The 23720-nt window shown below is 36.9% G+C and overlaps 1 protein-coding gene across 7 annotated transcripts in view; it reads right to left on the minus strand.

The window, feature by feature from the left end:
• Positions 1-23720, minus strand: part of NAA35 (N-alpha-acetyltransferase 35, NatC auxiliary subunit) — a 94752-nt gene that overhangs the window by 39116 nt on the left and 31916 nt on the right. For 6 of the 7 annotated variants that reach the window (XM_082401178.1, XM_082401176.1, XM_082401174.1 and 3 more), the window contains 5 exons: positions 17185-17251; positions 17062-17105; positions 15502-15552; positions 14749-14832; positions 13809-13923 (listed from right to left, as the gene is read on the minus strand). In XM_082401178.1, coding sequence (XP_082257304.1) covers positions 13809-13923; positions 14749-14832; positions 15502-15552; positions 17062-17105; positions 17185-17251 — 361 coding nt within the window. The remainder of the gene's footprint in view (positions 1-13808; positions 13924-14748; positions 14833-15501; positions 15553-17061; positions 17106-17184; positions 17252-23720) is intronic. The other variant, XM_082401175.1, reaches the window with a different exon arrangement.

The following is a 23720-nucleotide window of genomic DNA, read 5'->3' on the forward strand; positions in this document are numbered from 1 at the left end:
TTTTCTGTGTTTAATTGACCTGTCCCATCATTCTTTGAACATTTACTCACTTCCAGCTAATAAGACATTCCAGGCTCATCTTGTTCTTTCCCTGCCCTAGACCTGGAATCACCCATTCCTCCAAGATGTACTAGTTCCTTGTATTTTTTATATTTTTTTACAGTTTTATTGAGGTATAATTGACCATAAAATTGTAAGATATTTAAAGTGTACAATGTGATGATTTGATATATGTATAATTCTGAAAGGATTCCCCCCACTGAGTTAATTTAACACATCCATCACCTCACATATTTATTTTTTTCCTTTGATGAGAACATTTAAGTTCTACTCTTTGAGCAAATTTCAATTATACAGTTCAGTGTTATCAACTATAGTCACCATTTCATACATCATATCATCAGACCTTATTCATCTTCTAACCGAAGGTTTGTACCCTTTTACCAACCTCTCCTTATTTCCCTCAGCCTCTGGCAACCATGTTTCTACTGCTTCTATGAGTTAAACTTTATCTCTTTTAAATTCCACATATAAGTGATAACATGCAGTATTTGTTTTCCTCTGTCTGGCTTATTTCACTTAGCACAATGCCCTCCAGGTTCATCCATGTTGTCACAAACAAGAGGATTTCCCTCTGTTTTAAGGTTGATTAATATTCCAGCGTATATATATTGTATTTTCGTTATCCATTCATCCATCAATAGACACTTAGGTTGTTTCCATACCTTAGCTAGAGTGAATAAAGCTAGGAAAAGCATTAATTGAAAAAGCATGCCAATGGAAACCAAAAGAAGCATAGAAGTAGCTAAACTTATACCAGACTAAATAGACTTTAAGCCAAAGAATATAACAAAAGACAAAGAAAGTTATTACATAATAAAGCAGTCAATTCATCAGGAGGATATAACAAACGTAAATATTTATGCATCCAACACAGGAGCACAAAAATAAAGCCAATATTCAGAGCTCTAAAAAGGGAAATAATAATTCAATAATACCAGGAGACTTCAATATCCCATTTTCAACAATGGATAGATCATCCAGACAGAAAATCAGTAAAAAAAAAAAAAAAAAAATTGGAATTTAACTACACATTATACCAGATGGAGCTAACAGACATATACGGAATGTTTCATCCAAGAGCAATAGAATACACATTCTTCTCAAAGGCACACTGAGGGACTTCCCTGGTGGCGCAGTGGGTAAGAATCCGCCTGCCAATGCAGGGGACACGGGTTCAAGCCCTGGTCCAGGAAGATCCCACATGTGCCACAACTACTGAGCCTGCGCTCTAGAGCCCATGAGCCACAACTACTGGAGCCCGCACGCTACAGCCCGTGCTCCACAACAAGAGAAGCCACCGCAATGAGAAGCCCGTGCACCACAACAAAGAGCAGCCCCCGCTCACCACAACTAGAGAAAGCCCATGCGCAGCAACGAAGACCCAGCGCAGCCAAAGAATAATTTTTTTAAAAAGGCACATTGCACATTCTCCATAATAGAGCATATGATATGACACAAAACAACTCTTAACAAATTTAAGACTGAAAGCATACCAACTATCCCTTCTGACCACAATGGTATGAAACTACAACACAAGAAGAGGAAAGCTGGAATATCTACAAGTATGTGGAAACTAAACAACACACTCCTGAACAACCAATGGGTCAAAGAAGAAAACAAAGGAGAAATTTTTCTTAAATCTTGAAACAAATGAAAATTAAAAAAAAACAACATACAAAAAGCTATAGGATACTACAAATGCAGTTCTGAGAGGCAAGTTTATAGCGATAAATGCATATATTAAGAAATTAGATCTCAAATAACAACCTAACTTTACACCTCAATGAATTAGAAAAAGAACAAATTAAGCTCAAGTTAGCAGAAGGAAGGAAATAAAAGACCAGAGTAGAAATAAATGAGATAGAAAAAGAATAGAAGAGCAACAAAACTAAGTGCTAGTTTTCTGAAAAGATAAAATTGACAAACCTTTATCTACACTGTATGTCTTTTGATTGGAGAATTTAGCCCATTTACAATTAACATAAATATTGATAGGTATGGATTTACCATTTCCAGTCTGTTAATTGTTTCCTGGTTGTTTTGCAATTCCTTTGTTCCATTTTTCTTTCTCTTGCTCTCTTCCTTTATTATTTGATGATTTTCTGTACTGGTATGCTTCCTTTCCCTTTTACCTTTTGCATATCTACTACAGGCTTTTGCTTTGTGGATGCCATGAGCCTTGCATAAAACATATTTATAACAGTCTATCTGAAGCTGATAATAACTTCAAATGCATACAAAAGCTCCCTCCTCCCACATTTTATGGTTTTGACTTCACCATTTGCATCTTTTTGTGCTGTGTATCCAATAACAAATGACTGTAGTTATAGTTTTTTAAATACTCTTTGTCTTTCAACATTCATACCAGAGATATAAATGGTCTACCTGCCACCATTACAATATTAGAATTATTTTGAATTTAGCTATAAATTTACCTTTACCAGTGAGTTTTATACTTGCACGTTTTCCTGTTACTAACTAGTGTCCTTTTGTTTCAAATGAAGAACTTCCTTTAACACTTCTTGTGAGGTCAGTCTAGTGGTGATGAACTCCTTCAGCTTGTCTGGAAATTTTTTCTCTCTTCCTTAATTCTTAAGGACAACTGCTGGATATTCTTGGTTAGCAGCTTTTTTTTGTTTTGTTTTCCCTCAGTACTTTGAATATATGATCCCTCTCCCTTCTGGTCTGCAAGGTTTTTGTAGAAATAGCTACTGATAGTCTTATGGGGGTTCCCTTGTACACAACCAGTTGCTTTTCTTTTGCTGCTCTTAAGAGTCTAACTTTTGACAATTGTCAAAAGCTTTTGTCTCTAACTTTTGACTAATTATAACGTGTTTGAGTGTGGGTCTCTTAGGATTCAACTTCTTTCGAACTCTCTGAGCTTCCTGGATCTGGACATCTGTCTCTTTCCCCAGGTTAGGGAAGTTTTCAGCCATTATTTCTTTGAATATGCTTTCTGCCCTGCTCCTCTCTCTTCTCCTCCTGGAACCCCTATCATGCATATATTGATCTTCTTGACGTTGTCCCACAAATCCCATAATCTTCTCTTTTTTTCCTACTCTGTTTGAATGAATTCAACTGCCCTGTCAAGTTTGCTGACTCCTTCTTCCACTTGATCTAGTCTGCTGTTGAACCTCTCGATTTAATTTTTCAGTTCGTTTTTTGAATTCTTCGGCTCTGTGATTTCTCTTGTGTACTTTTTAATATTTACTATCTCCTTGTTGAAACTCTTATTTTGTTCATGCATTGCTTCTTAACCTTGGTGAGCATCTTTATAACTGTTGTTTTAAACTCTCAATCAGGTAAACCACTTATCTCCATATCATTAAGATCTGTTTCTGGATATTTACCTTATTCCTTTGTTTGGAATATATTCCACTGTTTCTTCATTTTTCTTGACTCTCTGTTGGTTTCCATGCATTAGATAAAACAGTCACATCTTCCAGTCTTGACAGAGTGGTCTCATGTAGGAGACGAATATTGTCATATAAGAGATGGACCTCGTCAATCAGCCCAGACCAAGACCTTAGTTTTCTCTCAAAGTTTTGTGACCGTCCAAGCCTCCTCCTTTGCTCTTAGTGGCTCCCAGTAGTTGAGGGTGTGCCAAGACCCATCAGTGTCCGAAAGGGAAGGATCACAACCAGAACCTAGATGTACGCTGCTTGGAAGCTGGACCCTCAGGGAGCAGCTGGATAAGTATGTAGTTAAACTTCTTCCAGGGAGAAAGTGGGAAAAGGTTGTTTTTGCCTAATCCTTCTTTGCTGGACCTCGGTACACGGCCATGGGGAAGGGTTCTCCTGCACTCATTAACAACTATTTGTTTGATAAAGCCCTGTAAGACTCTTGAATGCAAATCCCATTGGCCACTAGAGCCAGATGACCTGGGGGCTCATCCCTCAGATGGCAGCTGCAAAAGCTTGGGCACCAGATGTGTGTACAAGCTTTTTTTGGGGAGACGCTGTCAACTGGGTTTTATTATTGGAGCAGGCTAATGGGGAGAAGGTGGGAGAGATGCCTGCTGGCTTCCCCTGTCTCTGGGGAAGATCTCAAGTGGCCCTTAGATGCCTGCTAAATTAGAAGCCCAGCATGCAGGCAGCAGCTTTTAAAGTACAGAGTTAAACCTATTTCAGGGAAAGACTGGAAGACGGGTGATTTCGTTTGCTCTCTGTGTGCTGAACCTTGGGGTGTAGAGCCAGTTAAGGAATGCTTCTTTGCTATAGTCTTCTGGAACTCATGAGTGGAAGCCCCTTTGGCTATCACCGCCAGGAGATCTGGGTCCCATGCTTCAGGCAGCAGCCACAAAAGCTGGGGTGCAAATGTATGTACAAACTTTTCCAGGCAGATGCCGGTGACTTGGAGTGGGCTGGAGGCAGAAGCCAGCCTTTTATGTATACAGATAAACCTCTCTCAAGAAAAGACTAGGAGATGGGCAATTTTGCCTGCTTCCTCCGAGCTGATCCCTGTGGGGACAGTCATAGCAAGTGACTGCATTCCCAATAGGAACTGCTCCTCTGGTTGGCATAGTCTTATAGGTCTCATGGACACAAGCCCCACTGGCTTTCAGAGCTAGGTGTTTTGGGAGCCTATCCCTCGGGAAGGAGTCAAAGTTGGGGTGCTAGATGTAGGCTCCAAATGCTTCACTCCTCAGATAGAACCTGAGAGTTGGGGGTCCGCTCCCAATTGTGTGGGGCTGTGTCAGGGGTGGGGTTTTTGACAAGTGTGTCTCAGCCTTTCCTACCGCCTTTGATGTGGGTATTTCCTCAACTGTCCCATGTGTATAAGTCGCTCAACTAGTTTCTGGATCGTTTTTAGAGGGAAGCGTTCCATGTGTAGGTATACATTCAGTGTGCCCATGGGAGGAAGGGGCGCTTCCTATGTCACCATCTTGGTTGACTCCCACCCCCGGTTCCTTTTAGCAGACAATCGTCTTTAGGAAGCAAGATCTAGATGTTAAGCGTGCTCACTGCTATGTGGACATAAAAGTAAGTATGTTTACATACATGCACATGCACATTCAAACATATGCATATTTACATGTACATTTATTTCTATATCAACCTATATATATTAGAAACTATGTACTATACCCATATCTTTAATTTCAATCCAACACCACAGAGTTCAATCTAGTTTTCTCCCTTTCTAGAAATTACTGTAAGTCAGTACCTCAAGTCTGAAAAAAGTGGCAAAGCATAATTAGCAATACATTTATATATATGATCAATTCCATTGTATGCAATCTATCTTTGTATTAGTTTCTAGGGCTGCTGTAACAAATTACCACAAATTGGGTGTTTTAAGACAGACATTTATTCTCTCACAGTTCTGGAGACCAGAAGTTTAACTTCAGTATCACTTAGCTGAAATGAAGGTACTGGCAGGGCTGCACTCCTGAAGGCTCTAAGGGAAAATCTGTTCCTTGCCTCTTCCAGTTTCTTGTGGCTACTGGAATTCCTTGGCTTACAGCTGCATCATGCCAACTTCTATCTCTGTCATCACATCACCTTCTCCTCTTCTGTGTGTGTCCAATCTCCCTCTGCCTCTCTTGTAAGAAGGACACTTAGGATGATATTTAGGGCCCATCCAGATAATCCAAAATTATCTCCTCATGGGAAGAGTCTTACTTAATCACATCTGGAAAGATCTTTTTTTTCCCAAATAAGGTAATAATTACAGGTTCTGAGAATTAGGACCGTAATATCTTTGGGGCTATCATTCAGCCCATTATAATCTCCTATCACTGACACCCACCTCCCCCTTAGTCCTGATCTCCACGTCCTTTACAATTTTTCAGCAATGCTTAGCATACTTTTTGGTATTTTTAATTAGGTCTTCACTTTCAGGATTTTTCTCTCCTTCTTTCCTGAACTCTGCCTGCTCACCTGTACTCTGTTATTCATTATTTCTTCCTTTGGTCCTAATATTTCTGTTTCATGCTTTTGTTTCATAGAGGTTATTTATTTTATTTTTTTTGATTTATTTATGGCTGTGTTGGGTCTTCGTTTCTGTGCGAGGGCTTTCTCTAGTTGTGGCAAGCGGGGACCACTCTTCATCGCGGTGCGCGGGCCTCTCACCATCGCGGCCTCTCTTGTTGCGGAGCACAGGCTCCAGATGCGCAGGCTAAGTAATTGTGGCTCACGGGCCCAGCTGCTCTGCGGCATGTGGGATCCTCCCAGACCAGGGCTCGAACCCGTGTCCCCTGCATTAGCAGGCAGATTCTCAACCACTGCGCCACCAGGGAAGCCCCACAGAGGTTATTTTTTAATGAATTTTTTGAAATCTCGAAAAAGAATGTTTCTGATCTGTTTTTCATCTGCCTCTGCCTTTTGTTTTTGTTCATTAATTTCCTCGAATATTGGTGTGTAAATACTACTGTGCAGTTTCTTTTTTATTATTAAATCATTCAGTGAATGCTTTCTGAGCCAGTTATTTGAGTGTGGTGTTAGAATAGCTCTCTAGACTATCAGGAAGCCTCACTGACTTGCAGTTAAGCCACATGTGATATGCCTGTGTGAGTATGCAAGAGAAGTTACCTTTCTCTATTTCCTTTACTGACAAAGATTACCATTCACTAAGCTGCTAACATCTATAGCATCTCCTCTCTCTTATATGAGTAACGAAAACAACATTTTTGCGTGGTTTGTGGGAGAGCCCCACCTCCTCTGCCTCTCCAGGATATTAATCAGGTAGGTTCCCACAACCAGCCTGTGTGCCCCACTCTTAGCTGTTATTCCAAAGGAATCCCTAGTTTTGTCCCTCAGATCATGCCAACTACTTTGGGGAACACTGTGCTTTTGATGGTTTACTTCTTCTGTTTATACCAGGAAAATCTTGGAATCCATTCTCAATGTTCTCCCTCATCTGGGTCCTACTGTTACAGTGTTTGGCTACCTTTTTTTTTTTTTTTAAGGTTATAAAGGTTTCCTATTTTTTAAGAAGTTGAGAGGATTCTGTTTCTCATATTCCTTATAGTTTTCAATTGGTTGTGGACAAGAGAAGCAAGTAGCAGAAATATCTTTAACTCCAAAAACCAGAAGTCCTCTAGATTACACATATCCCTCACATGTGTGAGGATGTCTGTTTATTTTTTGGAAAAAGAAAATGTTTTAAAAGAGTAAAACCACCTCAAGTTCCTGGCACTAGTACATCATGACATAGGCCTCTCTAATGGGTGGTGATTTTAAAATGAAGTCAGTTCCCACCTCTCCTGTGCACTGCCAAACCAGCATATGAAGTTGACTGGGTTGAGGCAGCATAATTTCTGCTTTAGCACCAAGTACAGCCCTCAGGAGGTTAAAGGTGCAATACTACCAGACAATAAACCATCATAATTCTAAACTATATTTTAATCTACTTTTAATTCACATTAACTTTTAATTTAGTTTCTTTTACTCAGTCATAAATGCATACCACTTGAGAATCAAATAGCCAAACAAGGTTTTTATTAAAACTAACAATCTTCTGCCCACCCTCTCCTGCCAATTCCATTATTTCCTCTCTTCCCAGAGGCAATGTCTTCCACTTCTTCTTAGCTCTTTTGGTATTTACCTACATATCACCAAATAACAAGCTTATAGTGTTACTTACTTCATATTTTTTCAGTTTTACACATTATCTGACTTAATCCAGCTTCAAAAGGAGAGGATATGTGTAAAAAGAGATAATGGAAAAAATATGAAGTAGCACTATAAGCACATATAAATTATATGCATATATACATTTCTGTCCTCTCACCTCCAACACAGTTAGATCAAAATTTTGATTATTATCAATGTTCAGCACCATTACGATTAAGCAAATTACATTCATATTTGGGCCATGGATAACTTTTGCAAACATGGAAATAAGTTTTACTTTCATATATATTCTGAAGTTAATCACTTCTTACTTTTTGTTTGCTTTGTTTGTATGTACTTAACACTTTAATTCGACCCCAAATCCTTTGCCAATTCTCTAAATCTCTTTTTTCTACATTAAAGAGAACAGCTATTGTATCAATTTCATTGGTGACAACAGATCTTGTATCTACTTTGAGCCATCTACCCTCAAGCCTTGTGACTTTCTTCAATCTGGACTTGTCCTCCATGTATTATGCTCAGATATATAGTATCTTATGATCTTGCTGCACTATCACCCTACGATTTCCTTCGTTATTCTCTTATGCTGGATTCTTATATTCCTTAAACTCCATGCTTTCCTTTACCTTGATTTACTCCCTTGTTTTAATGGAGCACATTCCAGTAGCCTTGAAAAACTTTGGGGAAGATTAATTTTGCAAGATTTTCAATACCTGAAATTATCTTTCTTCACAATTAAATGATAGTTTTGGAAAAGGATTCAAGATTAGAAACCATTTCCCCCCAAATTCTGAAAACACTGGTCCACTGCTTTTCTTTTAATCACAACTCTACTGAGATACAATTAACACACCATATAATTCATCTATTAAAAGTGTACAACATAATAGTTTTTTAGTATATTCAGAGTTGTAAAACCACCACCACCATGAAAAACAGAACATTTTCATCACCCCAAGAAAAAACTCCATATACGTTAGCAGTCCTCCTTCTTCCCACCCTCCTCCAGCCCTAGGCAACCACTGATCTACTTTATGTCTCCCTGGATTTGCCTACTCTGGATGTTTTATATAAATGAAAATCATATATGATCTTTTGTGACTGGCTTTTTCTACTTAGCATGTTTTCAAGGTCCATCCATGTTGTAGCAGATATTAGTACTTCATTTAATTGCCAAATGCTACTCCATTGCATGGATGCACAACATTTATCCGCTCATCTGCTGACGGACATCTGGGTTGTTTCCAACAACCTTTTGGCTATCATGAATAATAGAGCTGTTGAGCATTACTGTACAACATTTTGTGTAGACATGTTTCCATTTCTCTTGGGTGTATATATACTAATATTAGAATGGCTGCGTCATGTGATAAATCTACATTATACCTTTTGAGACACTGCAAGATTGTTTTCCAAAGTAGTTGCATTATTTTATACTTCCACCAGCAGTGTATGAAGGTTCCAGTTTCTCCATAACCTCACCAACACTTGTTACTATCTGTCTTTTTGATTACAGCCATCTAGTGGTTGGGAAGTGGTATCTTTTCATTTTGATTTGCATTTCCCATGGCACGTCTATTTTTTCACATGCTTATTGGCCATCTGTAAATCTTATTCAGAGAAATGTCTAATTTATATAGATCCCTTGCCTATTTTTTCATTGACTTAATTTTTCTTTTTATTGATTCTTAAGGTTTATGTCTAGGTTTTAGAGTTCCATATTTTTAGTTCTTACATTTATGTCACTGATCCATTTTGAGTTCATTTTTGTTTATGATGTGAAGAGGGGTGGGGGAGGGTAACAAACTTTATTCTTTTGCATGTGGTTATCCAATTGTCCCAGTGTCATTTGTTGAAAATACTTTTCTTTTCCCATTGAATTGTCTTGGCACTCATGTGAAATATCATCTGACCACAAACATGAGGGATCATTTTTGGATTTTCAATTTTAGTCCACTAATCTATGTCTACCTTTATGCTAGTTCCAAACTCTCTTGATTAATGTAGCACTGTAGTAAGTTTTAAAATGAAGAAGTGTGACTACTTCAACTTTGTTCTTTGCTCCACTAATTTCTAGCTTCCATTCCTGTTGTTGAAAAGTTTGATTACATTCCGTCTTGATTCTGTGTGTGCAACTTGCTTTTCTCTTTCAAATCTCTTAGGATCTTCTACTTTTCCCCACTATTCTGAAATTTCATGATGATATGCCTCGATAGAAGTCTACTTTCATCCTAATTGTGCTGGGTAACTCTTTACTGGCCCTCTTAACCTGGGTATTTGCTTCATTTCCTTCCAGGAAATCTTCTTAAATGATCAAATGATTTTTTTTTTTTTTGCTTCTATTTTCTTATCTCTATTTCTGGAAAAACTTTTATTAATTTATCCTTCATTTATCTTGTTTATTATTTATCTTTATTAGACAATGGACCTTCTGGACTGATCCTATTGTATTTTTACTTTTTTCCTCCTTATTTTTAACCTGTTCATTTTTATTCTACTTTCTCTAAGATTTCCTCAACTTTATGTTCTATATTTTCTATTTTTTTAAATGATTTCTGCTCTTACATTGTGAACCTCAAATATATTCTTTTTTCCCTTTTTTTAAATAACATCCTATTTTTGTTTTACATACGCATTGATTTTTTTTTTCATTTTTTTAAAGGTTTTTGTTTGCTTGCCTGTTTTGGTCTTTTTTATAGGCTAGACATTTCCACCCATGACTATATACTCGGGCTTGAAACTAAAGGACCAAAAATCTCATTAAGAGCTCTATGAATTAGGTTAGGCTTTTCTACCAAACCATTTTATCAGGAGAACTGCTAATACCAATAAATTTAGATTTTGCTGATGTTTTTCTCCATCTCTTGGGTTTGCCAGATTTCCCTAAGAGTCTTCCAAATTCTTAGGTGAAGTGCAATAGCCAGGCTGCACTGTTTTGGAAGCTGAGTAGGGGGGAAAAAACAGCTAGAGCTTGATGTGGTGTGCAGGAAAGGGGAGAACAGGTGTTACAATAAGTACTTAAATTACCACTTAGCTCCCCATAATGTGTACCATTCAACAGTGTCTGGTATCTTCTCAGTTCAGAATCTCTCTGCTCCCCTATTCCAGAGAATAAACTTTTAGTATTCTGAGGCTCAGGAATGTTACCATGGAGAAAATGGGGAGGAAATCTCTGTTTCTAAACAGTTTTTAACCAGTTCTCATCACCATAATTCTCATCCTCATTTTTAGAGGTACCTGGTATACTAAAAATGAGGCCCTTCAGAGGATCTGCAGTATAAACTGGACTGTATCTTGACTTTCCCTATCAGTGGCTAAGAACTCAGTTACTTGTGGACAGACAGCTCAATGTCCTTCTGTTTTCCAGCTTTTAAAATTCTGTTACTATTGTCTTCTTTTCCTTTTCCTCGTTATTGATTATACCTATTTTTTTAAAAAATCCGAACACTTACCACTGTTTCATTAAGGTTTCAGAAGGTAAATGCATGTCTTTAATCTACCACTTGAATCAGACCCCTTTTAATTTTTTTCAAAAGGATGACAAGGCTCTTTCTGTTTTTGTTGTTTTGTCTGTGCTGCACAGCTTGTGGGATCTTAGCTCCCCAACCAGGGACTGAACCCGTGCCTTGAAGCAGTGAAAGCACAGAGTCCTAACCATTGGACTGCCAGGGAATTCTCCAAGGCCTCTTGAAACTGAACGTCAGATTTGGAGATACACTTCAAAAGTACCTACCAATTTCAGGCAACATAAGTTTAATTAAATTTTTCATTTCCATTAGCAACTGTTAAAGATACTTGCATTCTAAGGAGTAAACCAAGCCTAATCCACAGACAACTATAAAAGAATATGGGAAAGAGAAATAAATTTTGACAAGTAGAACATGGAAAATCTCATTGGAGGAAATGATCTGAACATTATTTTGAAGGATTCCACAGACATATAAAAAGAAGCACAGAATTCACAAGCAATACAACAGCATAAGCAAACGTGAGGAGCAACATGTGCTTCACTGGATCCTCTTCTTGTTTTTTCAACAAAGTTCTAACTCAAGGTCCTGAACTCAGCAAGCCCTGAGCAACCATATCCACTCCTTCAATTTCAATTAGCACTTAACATGAAAATAACTCCAAAACCTGCTCTTCCATCCATTTTCCAGAGCAAAATATTTACTTTGCCGGTGGACTGTTCCATGTCACCGCGTCAAAAAATCCCATTCGTCATACCTGAGCTGCCTTCCTTAAGCATCTCCTGTTCCCAAACCATTTCTGCCTCCTTCATCTTCAACACATCACATCCACCGAGTAAACCGACCAGCAAGTAATCCTTGAATCAAGTTTGATTCTTCCTACTTTCTCCCTTTATACCACTGTTTCCAAGTTCCCACTGATTAAGTAGCTTTTCAATGAGAAGCTAAAATTAATGCTCAGCAATTTCAAGCTTTACACAGTCATTTTGTCACTAGCTGCAGTTGTACTAATATTAAGAAGGCAAAATGAATAACCTGAGACCAAAACTAATCTACACTATTGCTTTAATCACCATTTTCTTAGAATAAACATTGCTGGGAAGGCATTCACTTTTTTTTTTATTATAGAACTGTTTAGCTTCATGCTTCAGTTGGATAATTACAAAGTTAAATTAAGTGAGTTAAACAGTGTTTAACTAAGCACAGAGTGAGTACTCCCTAAATTTAAAACTTCACTTGCTTAGTTTATTCAAACCAACTTTATGCAAACCATCTTCCTAAAGCTTACTCATGAACAACCCATAAAATCAGAGAAACAGTTGAGAATATACACACAGGTTTGTTTGTTTGTTTGTTTATTTTTAAGTGCTGACTGATGTGAACTACAGGGAAGCCACAAACCACATGGGCAACTAATGTTCCCATGGCAATTATTATCCTCAGTTATATACAAGAACAGCCCACAGTAGTCAGGATATGGCAAAAGGAGCATCAGAATAGAGTCATCTGAAAGACTCGTGTTTTGCATCATAATACCCTATTGATACATAACCAACCAAACAAATTACTTGGAAGTAATGTATTTTACAGTGGTTTCCATAAAGTATTCTTGCACTAGATTTCAAAGTATTGACGAGTTGTAGGTATGTTTACCTCTCTGTAAACATGTACTAGATAGCTTGCTATGCATAAAAACCTTTTTCTTTTTAAGGTCCCATGGTTACAGAATGTCACCTAGTCAATCATCTAATAGTCACTTATCTTTCTCTCTCCTGGAGAAAAAGAAAATGGTAATGAATTAATAATGAATTTATAAGTTCAGTATAATTATTATCCATAAAGATAATACTGATTTCCTAAACCAAATTACCTTTTGGACTGCTCCACTACCTAACCTTTGAGTAAGAAAAAAAATTCATGGGAAGGGGAATACCACAACTTCTGTCCCTAAAAGGAGGGGAAAGGATGAAAAAGGAAAGGAGTGTGAATCAATAAAACTGGACTTCCTGGTCAGAGGACTAACAACTGTGAAAAACTAATTTTAAAATACAAATATCATCTCATTTTAATGGTTTTAAGGATAACCAAAATTGCTACACATTACTAAAATGTTAACTCAGTCAGGGCTTTTACAATAAAGGTACACTATGCCTTTTATTTTTAAGGCTTAATTCATAAATAAAATCTACTGCCTGTCAACAACGTGCCAAGCACTGTAGAGACCACACAAAGTTAGACTCTGGCCTAACAGTACTAAAAATCTCATGGAAAGACAAAAGGTAAACTATAATATGATATACTAAAAAAATGTAACAAAGGCATGTATGAATGCAATGAGGCCACAGAGGGAATACCTAGGCCTGCCTGGTGGAGTCAGGGAAGACTGTGTAACGGAGCTGATGATCTCTCAAAGGAGTAAAGGGAAGAGGTCATTAAAAAAGAATGATTTACTGCTGACATCACTGAGTGATTACGAGACAGAGTAAAGATTCAGAACCCAAACAGTAAGATACAGGAGATGGCCAACTGGTCTAGAAAAAATTTAAAAAGAAGGTACCATAAACACTCTATATAAGTCTATGGAGCAAAACATACCAAAGTCTACATAGACTGACTTAACGGATATTTTAGAACAAACCAAACACTATATACGCTGGATGGGAAAGAACAAAAAAAAAGTAGGAGCAAAACAGACAATTACCTCCTTTTGTAGTATCATTCTGGGCCTGGATGCCATGATGCAATGAATTATGAATGGCAGAAAGAAGATCTACTGCTTGAACCATCAATTTTTGAGCTTCTGCAACAGCACTGGTCTAGCAAATAAATCACCAAAAACATTCTTACATATTCTTTCACTGAAAGATATACATTAAATAGGAAAATCCTATAAACAATAATGAAATTAAATGCTTGCTGTAATGACATTGGTTTTCACAAACTATTCACTTAATATAGGATGCCCAGATCCTGTTAGGATAGAAATAATTTTTTTACCCATATCTATACATTATAGGAGCCATTAAAGAACAATAGGAAACATTTCTGGTTTATTCTACTAATCTCATGTTTAAAAAAAAAAAAAGAGAGATGCAATCAACTAGAAAATGGGAAATTGCAACATTCCTACTAAGTCACTCATCAAGGTGAAATTTAAAAAAAAGAACAGAATTACAGAAGTTAGTAAAGGTTGGATCTCTGCTTACCACTTATTAACTATTCACAAATTAGTCTGTAATTTACTTCGAGTTAATGCAATATACACACAAAAATATTCACCATCTATTCCACACAAATCTAAGTTAATTATTTAACTGAATGAAAGAGGCCTACTTAAAATTCTCATTTTTAATTTCTCCAATTCACAATAACTACCCAGAAGCAATTTCAGCTTCTATTATTTTATCCACTAATACATAATACGTTATTTTTATATCAACAACAGACATGGACATGTTATGGAACAGAATGTAAAATTCATGTGACTTTTGGAGAAAATCAGGGATACTCTGATGTAAACACACCAAATGCTGAGTGCTGTATATGTGTGCGTATACATTTCAATAAAAAGTCTCAGAACTACCAAAATAAAGCATTCCATCGAAAACAGAAACACTAAAATTTATAGTAAATACCCTTACCTCTTTCTTAGTGAAGGCTATAAGCACTGTCAATAACACTCGAGTAAATTTCACTCTGCTGAATACTGCTAAACACTGTTGGTGCTAAAAAAACAAGAAAGGACTAAAAGTTAAAAGATGCAAAGTCTGTCAAAGAAATTTCATTTTAAAATATAGTATTTTAAGTCCTAAATCTCAGTGTTAATAACTTACTATTGAATACATTACAAACACCTTCACTTATAGTCTTTTAAATGTCTGAAAAATGAGCTGCAGGAAACATAATAAAACAAAGCCTATTTTACTGAAATAGAAATACATAATAAAGCTTATGTATCAAGAGGACTGATTTTTCCCTAAGTCAGGAGTTACACTATTATTTCAAAACTGATTTAATTAGCATTTTTAAAAGGACTGATAAAAAGGTGCTTTAAGCAGAGTCAGAAAATTTAGGATCTTAACAAAGGTTTGACAACTTTTGATACTGTGTAAGTTCTTGAATTCTGCCAACTTTTGGTGGATCATCTGTAAAAAAAAAAAAAAAATCATTTTTTTCTTCCTACCTCGTAGGAATATTGAAGAGCTTTGAAATCATGTATTTGAAAGAGCTGTATTAAAATTCTATCAAAATAAATACAAGGGAAATAAACTCCCTTGCAATGTCCAATTTGTAAAGAAATACCTTAAAAAGGGTTTCCATAAATTATAACGTACTTCATAAAACTACAACATTAACTTCTCTGATATTATCTACCAGAAAATAAGTTCAATTACTTCTAGTTCAACTTCTGGATCTCTTTCTTCTCCCTGTCGACTTCGAGTACTCTAAAATTTTAAAAAAGGTATATTAAAACACACACAAACCTGTAAAAGCATTAGATTACAATTATACAAGGTAAAGCAATAAATTAATTTATTGAGTATATGCAAGAATCTATTAGAAGAAAAATATTTGGAAGAAAAAAGCTGTATCAATTATTTATTTTCCTATTAATACTATGTACAGAAAGTTCATTTTGATATAAATTATAAAGATCACACAAAAGAATACGGTATTAAAAATAGCAAAAGCAAAACAATGAAAAACATAAGCAGAAGCACATGGTATACAGTACTTCCTGCTTTTAAAAAATCTATTGGGGCTTCCCTGGTGGCGCAGTGATTGAGAATCTGCCTGCCAATGCAGGGGACACGGGTTCGAGCCCTGGTCTGGGAAGATCCCACATGCCGCGGAGCAACTGGGCCCGTGAGCCACAATTACTGAGCCTGTGCGTCTGGAGCCTGTGCTCCGCAACAAGAGAGCCCGCGATAGTGAGAGGCCCGCGCACCGCGATGAAGAGTGGCCCCCGCTTGCCACAACTAGAGAAAGCCCTCGCACAGAAATGAAGACCCAACACAGCCATAAATAAATAAATTAATTTAAAAAAAAAATCTATTAACTGAAATTCCTGATGCTCTCCAAACTAACCCTGTTAGAAAAAAAAGTAACCTTTACAAAATCACATCATAAAGTCACATGGTAAATACTGATCAGTTCTATACTAAAATGTAAAACATCTTGTTAATACATGTGTTACATATGGTTGACTATTCTGACAAAATTCCAAGGCAGTACCACAGGAAGATCTAGTAGATCGGGGTTCTAGCCCTGGAGCTGCCACTTACTAATGGCATGCCCTTAATAAGACTCAAGACAGGTTACTAAACTCTTTTCAGCTGTATTTTCTTCATCTAAAAGTGCATTTTATTGCCTAATGCTCTGAATAACTGTAAATATCCAATAAGACAATAATGTAAAATTGTTTTGACAACCATGCTGTGTTATACAGGTATAAAAAAACAGTAGAAATGTAACTTTTTTTCATTTTTAATTTCTATGAGAACAAAATCATAAGGATCATCTGGCCAAAGGATGTCATTCAAAGAAGGCTTTTATCAGATTTGAGGAACTTCCATTTACTGAGCTCTTCTGCTATGTTCTAGACACTGCCTTAACTATTAATGATACAAAGGTGAAGAAGGTAGTCCTTACCTTTGAGGAATTTAAAATTCTAGAATCTTATGCTATTCTTAAAATAGCATACTAAAATTTTAAAACACTGGCAAAAAATTGAAAAAATTTGAAAGGGTTAAATTTGCAACACTTGAAAGTAACACTAATTCACCAGAAACCCCTCTAGCAGTGTTCTAATTCATTACCAAAAAAAGGTACGGCATATATAAAGAAAGTTGGTGGTCCTACCTACACTAGCTATTTGTAATTAGCTAAAGTTAACCTGACATTTAGAAGAATATAAATATCCTATACCAAAGAAAAGAGAAAAAAATATATACCTTTACTCTTCTTTGCATGTCATCCTCCACATCTTTTAGCATGCCTAGAAAGAGAGACAATGATTTTAAAAGGAAACAAATACAAATGTAAAATTTGTAAATTATATTTATAAATGGTTTTACCTGTAACTCGAAGATCTGTCACACTGTTGGCCATTTTAAATCCATAAGTCATTGACTGAAAATCTTCCTATACAGAAAAGCAATAATTAGGCCCTTGAATAGTAGCAAAACCTTTCATTATATTTCTCTTAGAAAATCACTATTTGCTAATAAGAAAACAGTAATGGAATGTCACCCGAAATATTGCTATCATACATCCAAGCTTTCTTTACAGGCATACCATTAAAACACCACATTCTAATGTTGTCTCTGTCCCCTTAATTTCAATTGCTGTCCTTAGGCTATTTAAGCATACTTGCATTTAATATGTTCATTTGCAAAATAATGCTTATGATAATATCACAAATAATTCCCACTTACAAAGAATTCTCACATTCACAGGTAAACAGTAAATATGTAATAATTACTATTTGCAAAATTTAAACAAGACTCTTCAAAACTTATTATGTCATTTTACACACTGTTAGGCTAAAAGGTTAAGTCTTCTCAAAGAGAATTACTCAGTGACAGCAAAACCACATTCCCGCTTCTGCCCATTGTAAAGAAAAAAAATGATTTATCATACATGGATTCCCACTCTCAAAATCGTTTAAAACACTGATGAGATATTAGCAAATTAAGTGGTTTAATGGATTCACTATGAAGAGTTTAATAATATCTGGCTGATTTCAGCTAAGCAGTTAGAAGCTCTATTAAAGGAGTGTTTCTGCCACATTACGATTCTTATAAAAATGTATATAAAAGCCTAACATAATGAAATAACAGATATTCACAGCAGTGGCCAGAACTACAGTGAAATTTCTGGACTCTTAAAAACATCAGTAAGCATGCAATTCACGTCAGGTACTATATCTGACAAACAGAAGTACAAACAATGTCTCTAGTCTCAAAGAACTCAGGAGAATTGTATGCCTCACAGGATTGGGTCTTTCAAAAGTCTCAGGTTGTACTACAGAGCTATAAACTTACCCTCCAGATGAAGTTTATACTCTGTCTCTACTTGGACATCAAACAGGATTCTCAAATTATACATGTCTAAATAGGAACTCTCCTAGTGTTTACCACATTGCTAAAAGGCACCCCCATCCCTTTACTCAGGCTGAAAACCTGCATTTCAAGTCATCTTGTTTTCCCCAAACCCATATCAGATCCATCAGAAAACACTGTAGGATCTATTTTCAAATTCTAATCACCAAGTCTGACTCCTTTCACAGCTTTCTCCAGTTCAAGGATCCACCATCTCTCACTTCTATAACTGTCTCCAGACAGGTCCCCCACCTTCCACAACTGTCTGCTATATAATTTATTCACCACCAAAAGCCAAAGAGATTGTTTTAAGATAAGCCATTTCATGTCACTTTCTACTCAAAACCTTTCAGGAATTTCCCTCCTCACAGTAAAATTCCAAATTCCCCCATGGCCTCTAAGGCACTCCATCATGTGGCCCTGGTCTCCCTCTCCAACCCCATTTCTTACCTACCACTCATCTCCATGTTCACTGCACTGCAATCACACAGGTCTTCTTGTTGTCCTTCAAGCATATCAAACACATACTCTTCTCAGGACCTCTGTACCCGCTGAACCCCCCTCCCCAAACTGATTTTCTTGAAAAGATTTACAAAGCTCCATCCCTTACTATATTTCAGCCTCTGTTTCAATGTCAATTTCTCATACGAGGGTTTACCCTGTGCATTCTCTCTAAAATAGCACCCTCCACAACTTTATATCCCCTTCCCCTACTTTACTTTTCTTCACAGAACTTGTCACCACCTGACATTATATATGTAATTTGTTTACTTACACATTGACTATTTGTCCCAAGGAATGCATAATCTCTGAGCTCAGGGCTTTGTTGTATTCATGCTTTATCTCTAGGGCTTAGAATAGTGCTTGGCACAGAGTACTGTTCAAACCTATTTGTTGAAGGATTGATGAGCTACTTCAGGGCAGGGGCCATTTGGCCGTTAACCTTACTAAGAACATCAGGCTGTTTACAAGTTATACTGAGGAGTGGTGGAGACTGTGGCAAATGAGAGAACATACATGTCATCTAAAGGAAGTAGGCCGCTGCTTACCCTCTTGGGGCCATGAATGAATACAGCACTAGTTTGGTACGGTCTCCTAGGTTTTCAGAAAAACCTAATTTAATGTAAAATCATCAGATTTTTTAATGTTACCAAGTTTTAAAAAATTAAGTAGCCCAACACTGTGTAGAAAAAAGAAAATGGGGGAAAAAAAAAACCCAACCTGTAAGCCCTATCTGTGGACCCTTAAGTTTGCCAAGAAGAGTCTAAGGAAAAGCATTCATCTGGGAGACTATCACAGGTCTGTGTAATACAAACCTCAGTAACAAGAACTTAATCTAAGTCATTGGAGGTCTGAAGCAGAAGAGTTATGTCAACAGATGCTGCCATTAAAATATCACTACTGAAACTCTGTGGACTTGAGGAGGACAAAAATCAAAGTAAACCCAGAGAGACCAGATACTGGATACCACCCAACAGTCCAAGCAGCAGCTGATGGTGAATGGGACTGATATGATAACCAGAAATGATGAGAAGTTGTTGAAATCAGGATATATTTAAAAGGTAAAGCCAACATGATGTGCTGAAGAACTGAATATGAGGTAAACTGTAGTACAATCAAGGGTTTTGCAGTCTGAGCAACTGGTAAATTATGATGTCATTTACTCAGATGGGGCAGTCTGGGAGGAGCAGGTTTAAGGGCAGAAATGGAGTACAATTTTAACTATATTAAGTTTGTAATTCCTTTGGTCATCCAAGGGAAGATTTCAGGAAGGCACCTGCTTGAGTCTGAAAGTCAGAGGAGGAAATCAGGATTAGAGATATCAATTTGGACTTCATCAGCTTATAGTTGGTATTAAAAGCCACAGAACTAGAGGAAATCAACCCAGGGAGAGCCCAAGAGAACTGGAGATCTACCGGAGCAAGCACAGGAAATAGACTAACCAGTGAGAAAGAAAGAAATCCAACAGATTGTCAAAATAGGAAGAAGAAAGTATTTCAAAAAGTGGTCAGTTGAGTCTAATGAAGCCAACAGGCTGAAGAGGGAGGAGTGAGAACATTGGATTTAGCAAGACGGGTATCATTAAGGACCTTGCTAAGACCAGTTTCTGTGTAGTGGTAGAAGAATGTCCAATTGGTGTGGGTGAGAAGAGAACGAAAGAGAAAGTAAAATAAATCAATATTAACAGCTCATTCAAGGAGTTTTTGGTACATATAGGGTAGCAGAGAAATGAGACTGTAGATATAAGGAGCCATGGGATCAAGGGAACTGCAGTGTTTTGGTTTTAAATTGAGTCATATAAAAACATGTTTGTATGCCAGTAAGAATAATCTAGTAGTGAAGGATACAGCAGCAACACAATACAAAGGGTTACAAACTGCAGTAGGCTGGAGGGGATAGAATCTAGAACACAGTGGAGGGGCTGAGAGCTTAGAATGTCACAGGGACACTTTCATTTTAACAACAACAGAGTGTGTGGATACCGTAACAGGTTAGCATTTGTGATAATGAGAAGATGGGATACTTCTAATTACATCTGACTGTATCTAATGTCCCATTAAGGTAGAAAGCAAGCTGACAGTGAGGGTTGGCACTGGAGGTCTGAGAAGTAACAGATGTGAAAAAGTCACCTTAGAGACTGGAAAAGCAAGTTTGCTACGGAAGTGTTGTAGGATAGGATTGTCTCTAGTGTTGAGTGCCCATCTGAGACTTGCAGTCCTAAAATTAAAGTGAGAACAGACACACAGATGTGAATTTTCCCTAGCTGCCTTCTGTTGTTTGGGTGCAAGCAGCAAGTAGGCAGGTGGTTGGGGTTTTGCCAGAGAAGTGACACATTATGAGATTAGAGGGGCAAGGGTGTTTGAAAAGCGATTTTAGCACTAACTGGGCCATGGAAATGAGAACATGAGGAAAGTAACAGAGAAAACTAAAGCGACAGCATCTATGAATTGGAGGTCTCTGTGGCACTAAAGGACAGAAGGAATAGGGGAATCCAAGTAAGTGGTACGGATCAAAGGATAGTATGCTTGATATCAAGATTTTAGAGGTGAGTAATTAGTAGGGAAAAAATTTTGTCCATTTCTGAGCAATGGACAAATCATTTTCTGAGCACCCTATGATGGCTGGTATGGGCTAAATACCAGGGATACAATGGTAAAATACTATCACTGCAGTTATAGAGCTTATTATCCAGGGACAGAAGTAAGATGTCTTGACAGATAAAGCCCATGTTCTTCGCTTGTACTCTACAATATCTTTACAATACTACCAAGATATAACTGCAGAAAATTATAAGGGATGTTTAGCATTCTATAAAACACAGCATTTAAAACAATGCAGCCTTGCAAAGAAATTTAGAATAGTAAATATTTACAATCATAACTGTAACAGAACACCCAATATCAGAATTGAATGTGATTTCACCAAAGCAGTAATCTTGATTGTACTAATATTCTAATAAAGTAAAACTGTTTCAACCCCTTCTAAAACTTAATAGTCACAATGTATCAGTTGTGATTTATTACTGCTTTAAACATTCATTTCACAGATAAAATACTTTGCATAAATATTTCAGGGGCTCCTAAGATAATCTGATTCATTCAACTAAAATTTGAGTACCTACCACAGACCAGATACTGGGTAACCTAGTAAGGGTACAAGTAAGGGTAAAACATGTGCACAGATAATTCAGATTAGGACTTGAAACAACTTAAATGTCCATTAGTAAGTGGCTTGTAATTTACTGTACATACAGTGGAATACTACTGCTGCTGCTGCTCCTACAACTACTAAGAGCAGCTAATGTTATTAAGTGCTTATCATGTGCCCGGCACTGTTCTAAACATTTTACTTGTATTAACTTTGTTAATCCTCACAATAATGCTCTAAGGTGGGTACTTTTATAAACTACATTTTATAAATGAGGAAACTGAGGCATAGAAAGGTTAAATTCCGAAAAACCACAGAGCTAGTAAGCGACAGAGTAAGAACACAAACTTATGTGGTCTCACTCCCCAGAGGCTTTTCTAACTTTTATTTTGAAAAAAATTCAGATTACAAAAATAGTAAAGAGAAGTCCCATATTCCCTTCACCCATACTCCCCAAATGATAACATTAAACCACATTTTACATTATAATTCTCTATTTTTTTCCCCTGAAACCTTTGAGACTAGGTTGCAGACTATGATACCCCTTTATCTATAAATGCCGGTGTGATTTTATAAAAACAAAAATCATTCTCTTACAAAACCAGAGTACAATTATCAAATCAGGAAACTGATGTCTCTTTAATCTGGAACATTTCTTTTGTCCTTGTCTTTCATGCCCTGTTTTAGAACAGTACAAGCCAAAGTTATTTTGTGTATGTCCCTCAATATGGGTTTGTCTTATGTTTTTCCAAAATTCAAATCAATTTAATATTTGATAGGATATTTGACCGGAATACCACAGAAGTGATGTTGTGTCCTTCTTAGATCACTGAATCTGGAGACACATATGGTGTTGACTTATCCCATTACTGGTGGTTAATTCTGGCCACTTGGCTAAGATACTAAGTGTCTACACTGTAAACTTATCATTTTCCCTTTTGTAATTAATAAATGTCTTGTGGGATGATACACTGAGGCTAGGTACAAGTCCTGTGTCTCATTATACTTTTGTCTACTAGTTTGAGCATCCTTTGATGATTCATGCCAGAAATAGTTCTTCAAAATCTGTATTCTCAACACGATGCAATGCAAATAAAAACAATGAGGTAGATCTACCTACATGTGCTGGTATGTGCAGAAATCTATTCTCTATACTCTGTGGGAAAATGCAAGTTGCAAACAGTCTACATAATTCCATCATGTTAAGTAAAATACACATGGGTACATATACATCAAATGGATAATAGTGTTTACTCTTTGCCAGACAAGCCAAGAACTTCTATAGTTTCATTTATTTACTGTTGTATTAGAAATATGCTTGGCTGCAAGTAAGAGAAAAATCCAACTACACTGACTTAAATGATACAGATTTACAGCATGCCAAATAACATGAACATTAGAATATTAGAAAGTAATCTTTCTTTCAGCTCCACTATCCTAAGCTTTCAGATTTTTACATCTGTCACTTCATGTTCACAAAATGAAGCAGTACCTCCAAACATCACATCCACATTCAAGCTGGTATACTACTAAGGGTAAGAGGGGATGCTGTAATAATTATACCAGGACAAAAGGTGTCAGGCAGGACTGTTCTATGCAAACCAGCATGTACAGACACTACCTATGACAGAAGAACATGCTAAAGAACAACAGAGAACAAAACTGAAGTCTGGGGAAGTCAGGAGATTGGGATCCAAGTTTAAAGTTAAGTAAGACTCTGCCCTAAAAGGGTAAGGAGAAGAGAAAAGGCCTAAGAGTCAGAAGGAACATCCTGTGCACAAGCATGGGATAATGAAAGAGAATAACATATAGGACCAGCTGAAGAATAAAATGCCAGGGGAGAAGAAAAAGGTTTACAGGCA

Source organism: Balaenoptera borealis, assembly GCF_965194805.1.
Source record: "Balaenoptera borealis genome assembly, chromosome: 8".
In the NCBI taxonomy this organism is placed as follows: Eukaryota; Metazoa; Chordata; class Mammalia; order Artiodactyla; family Balaenopteridae; genus Balaenoptera; species Balaenoptera borealis.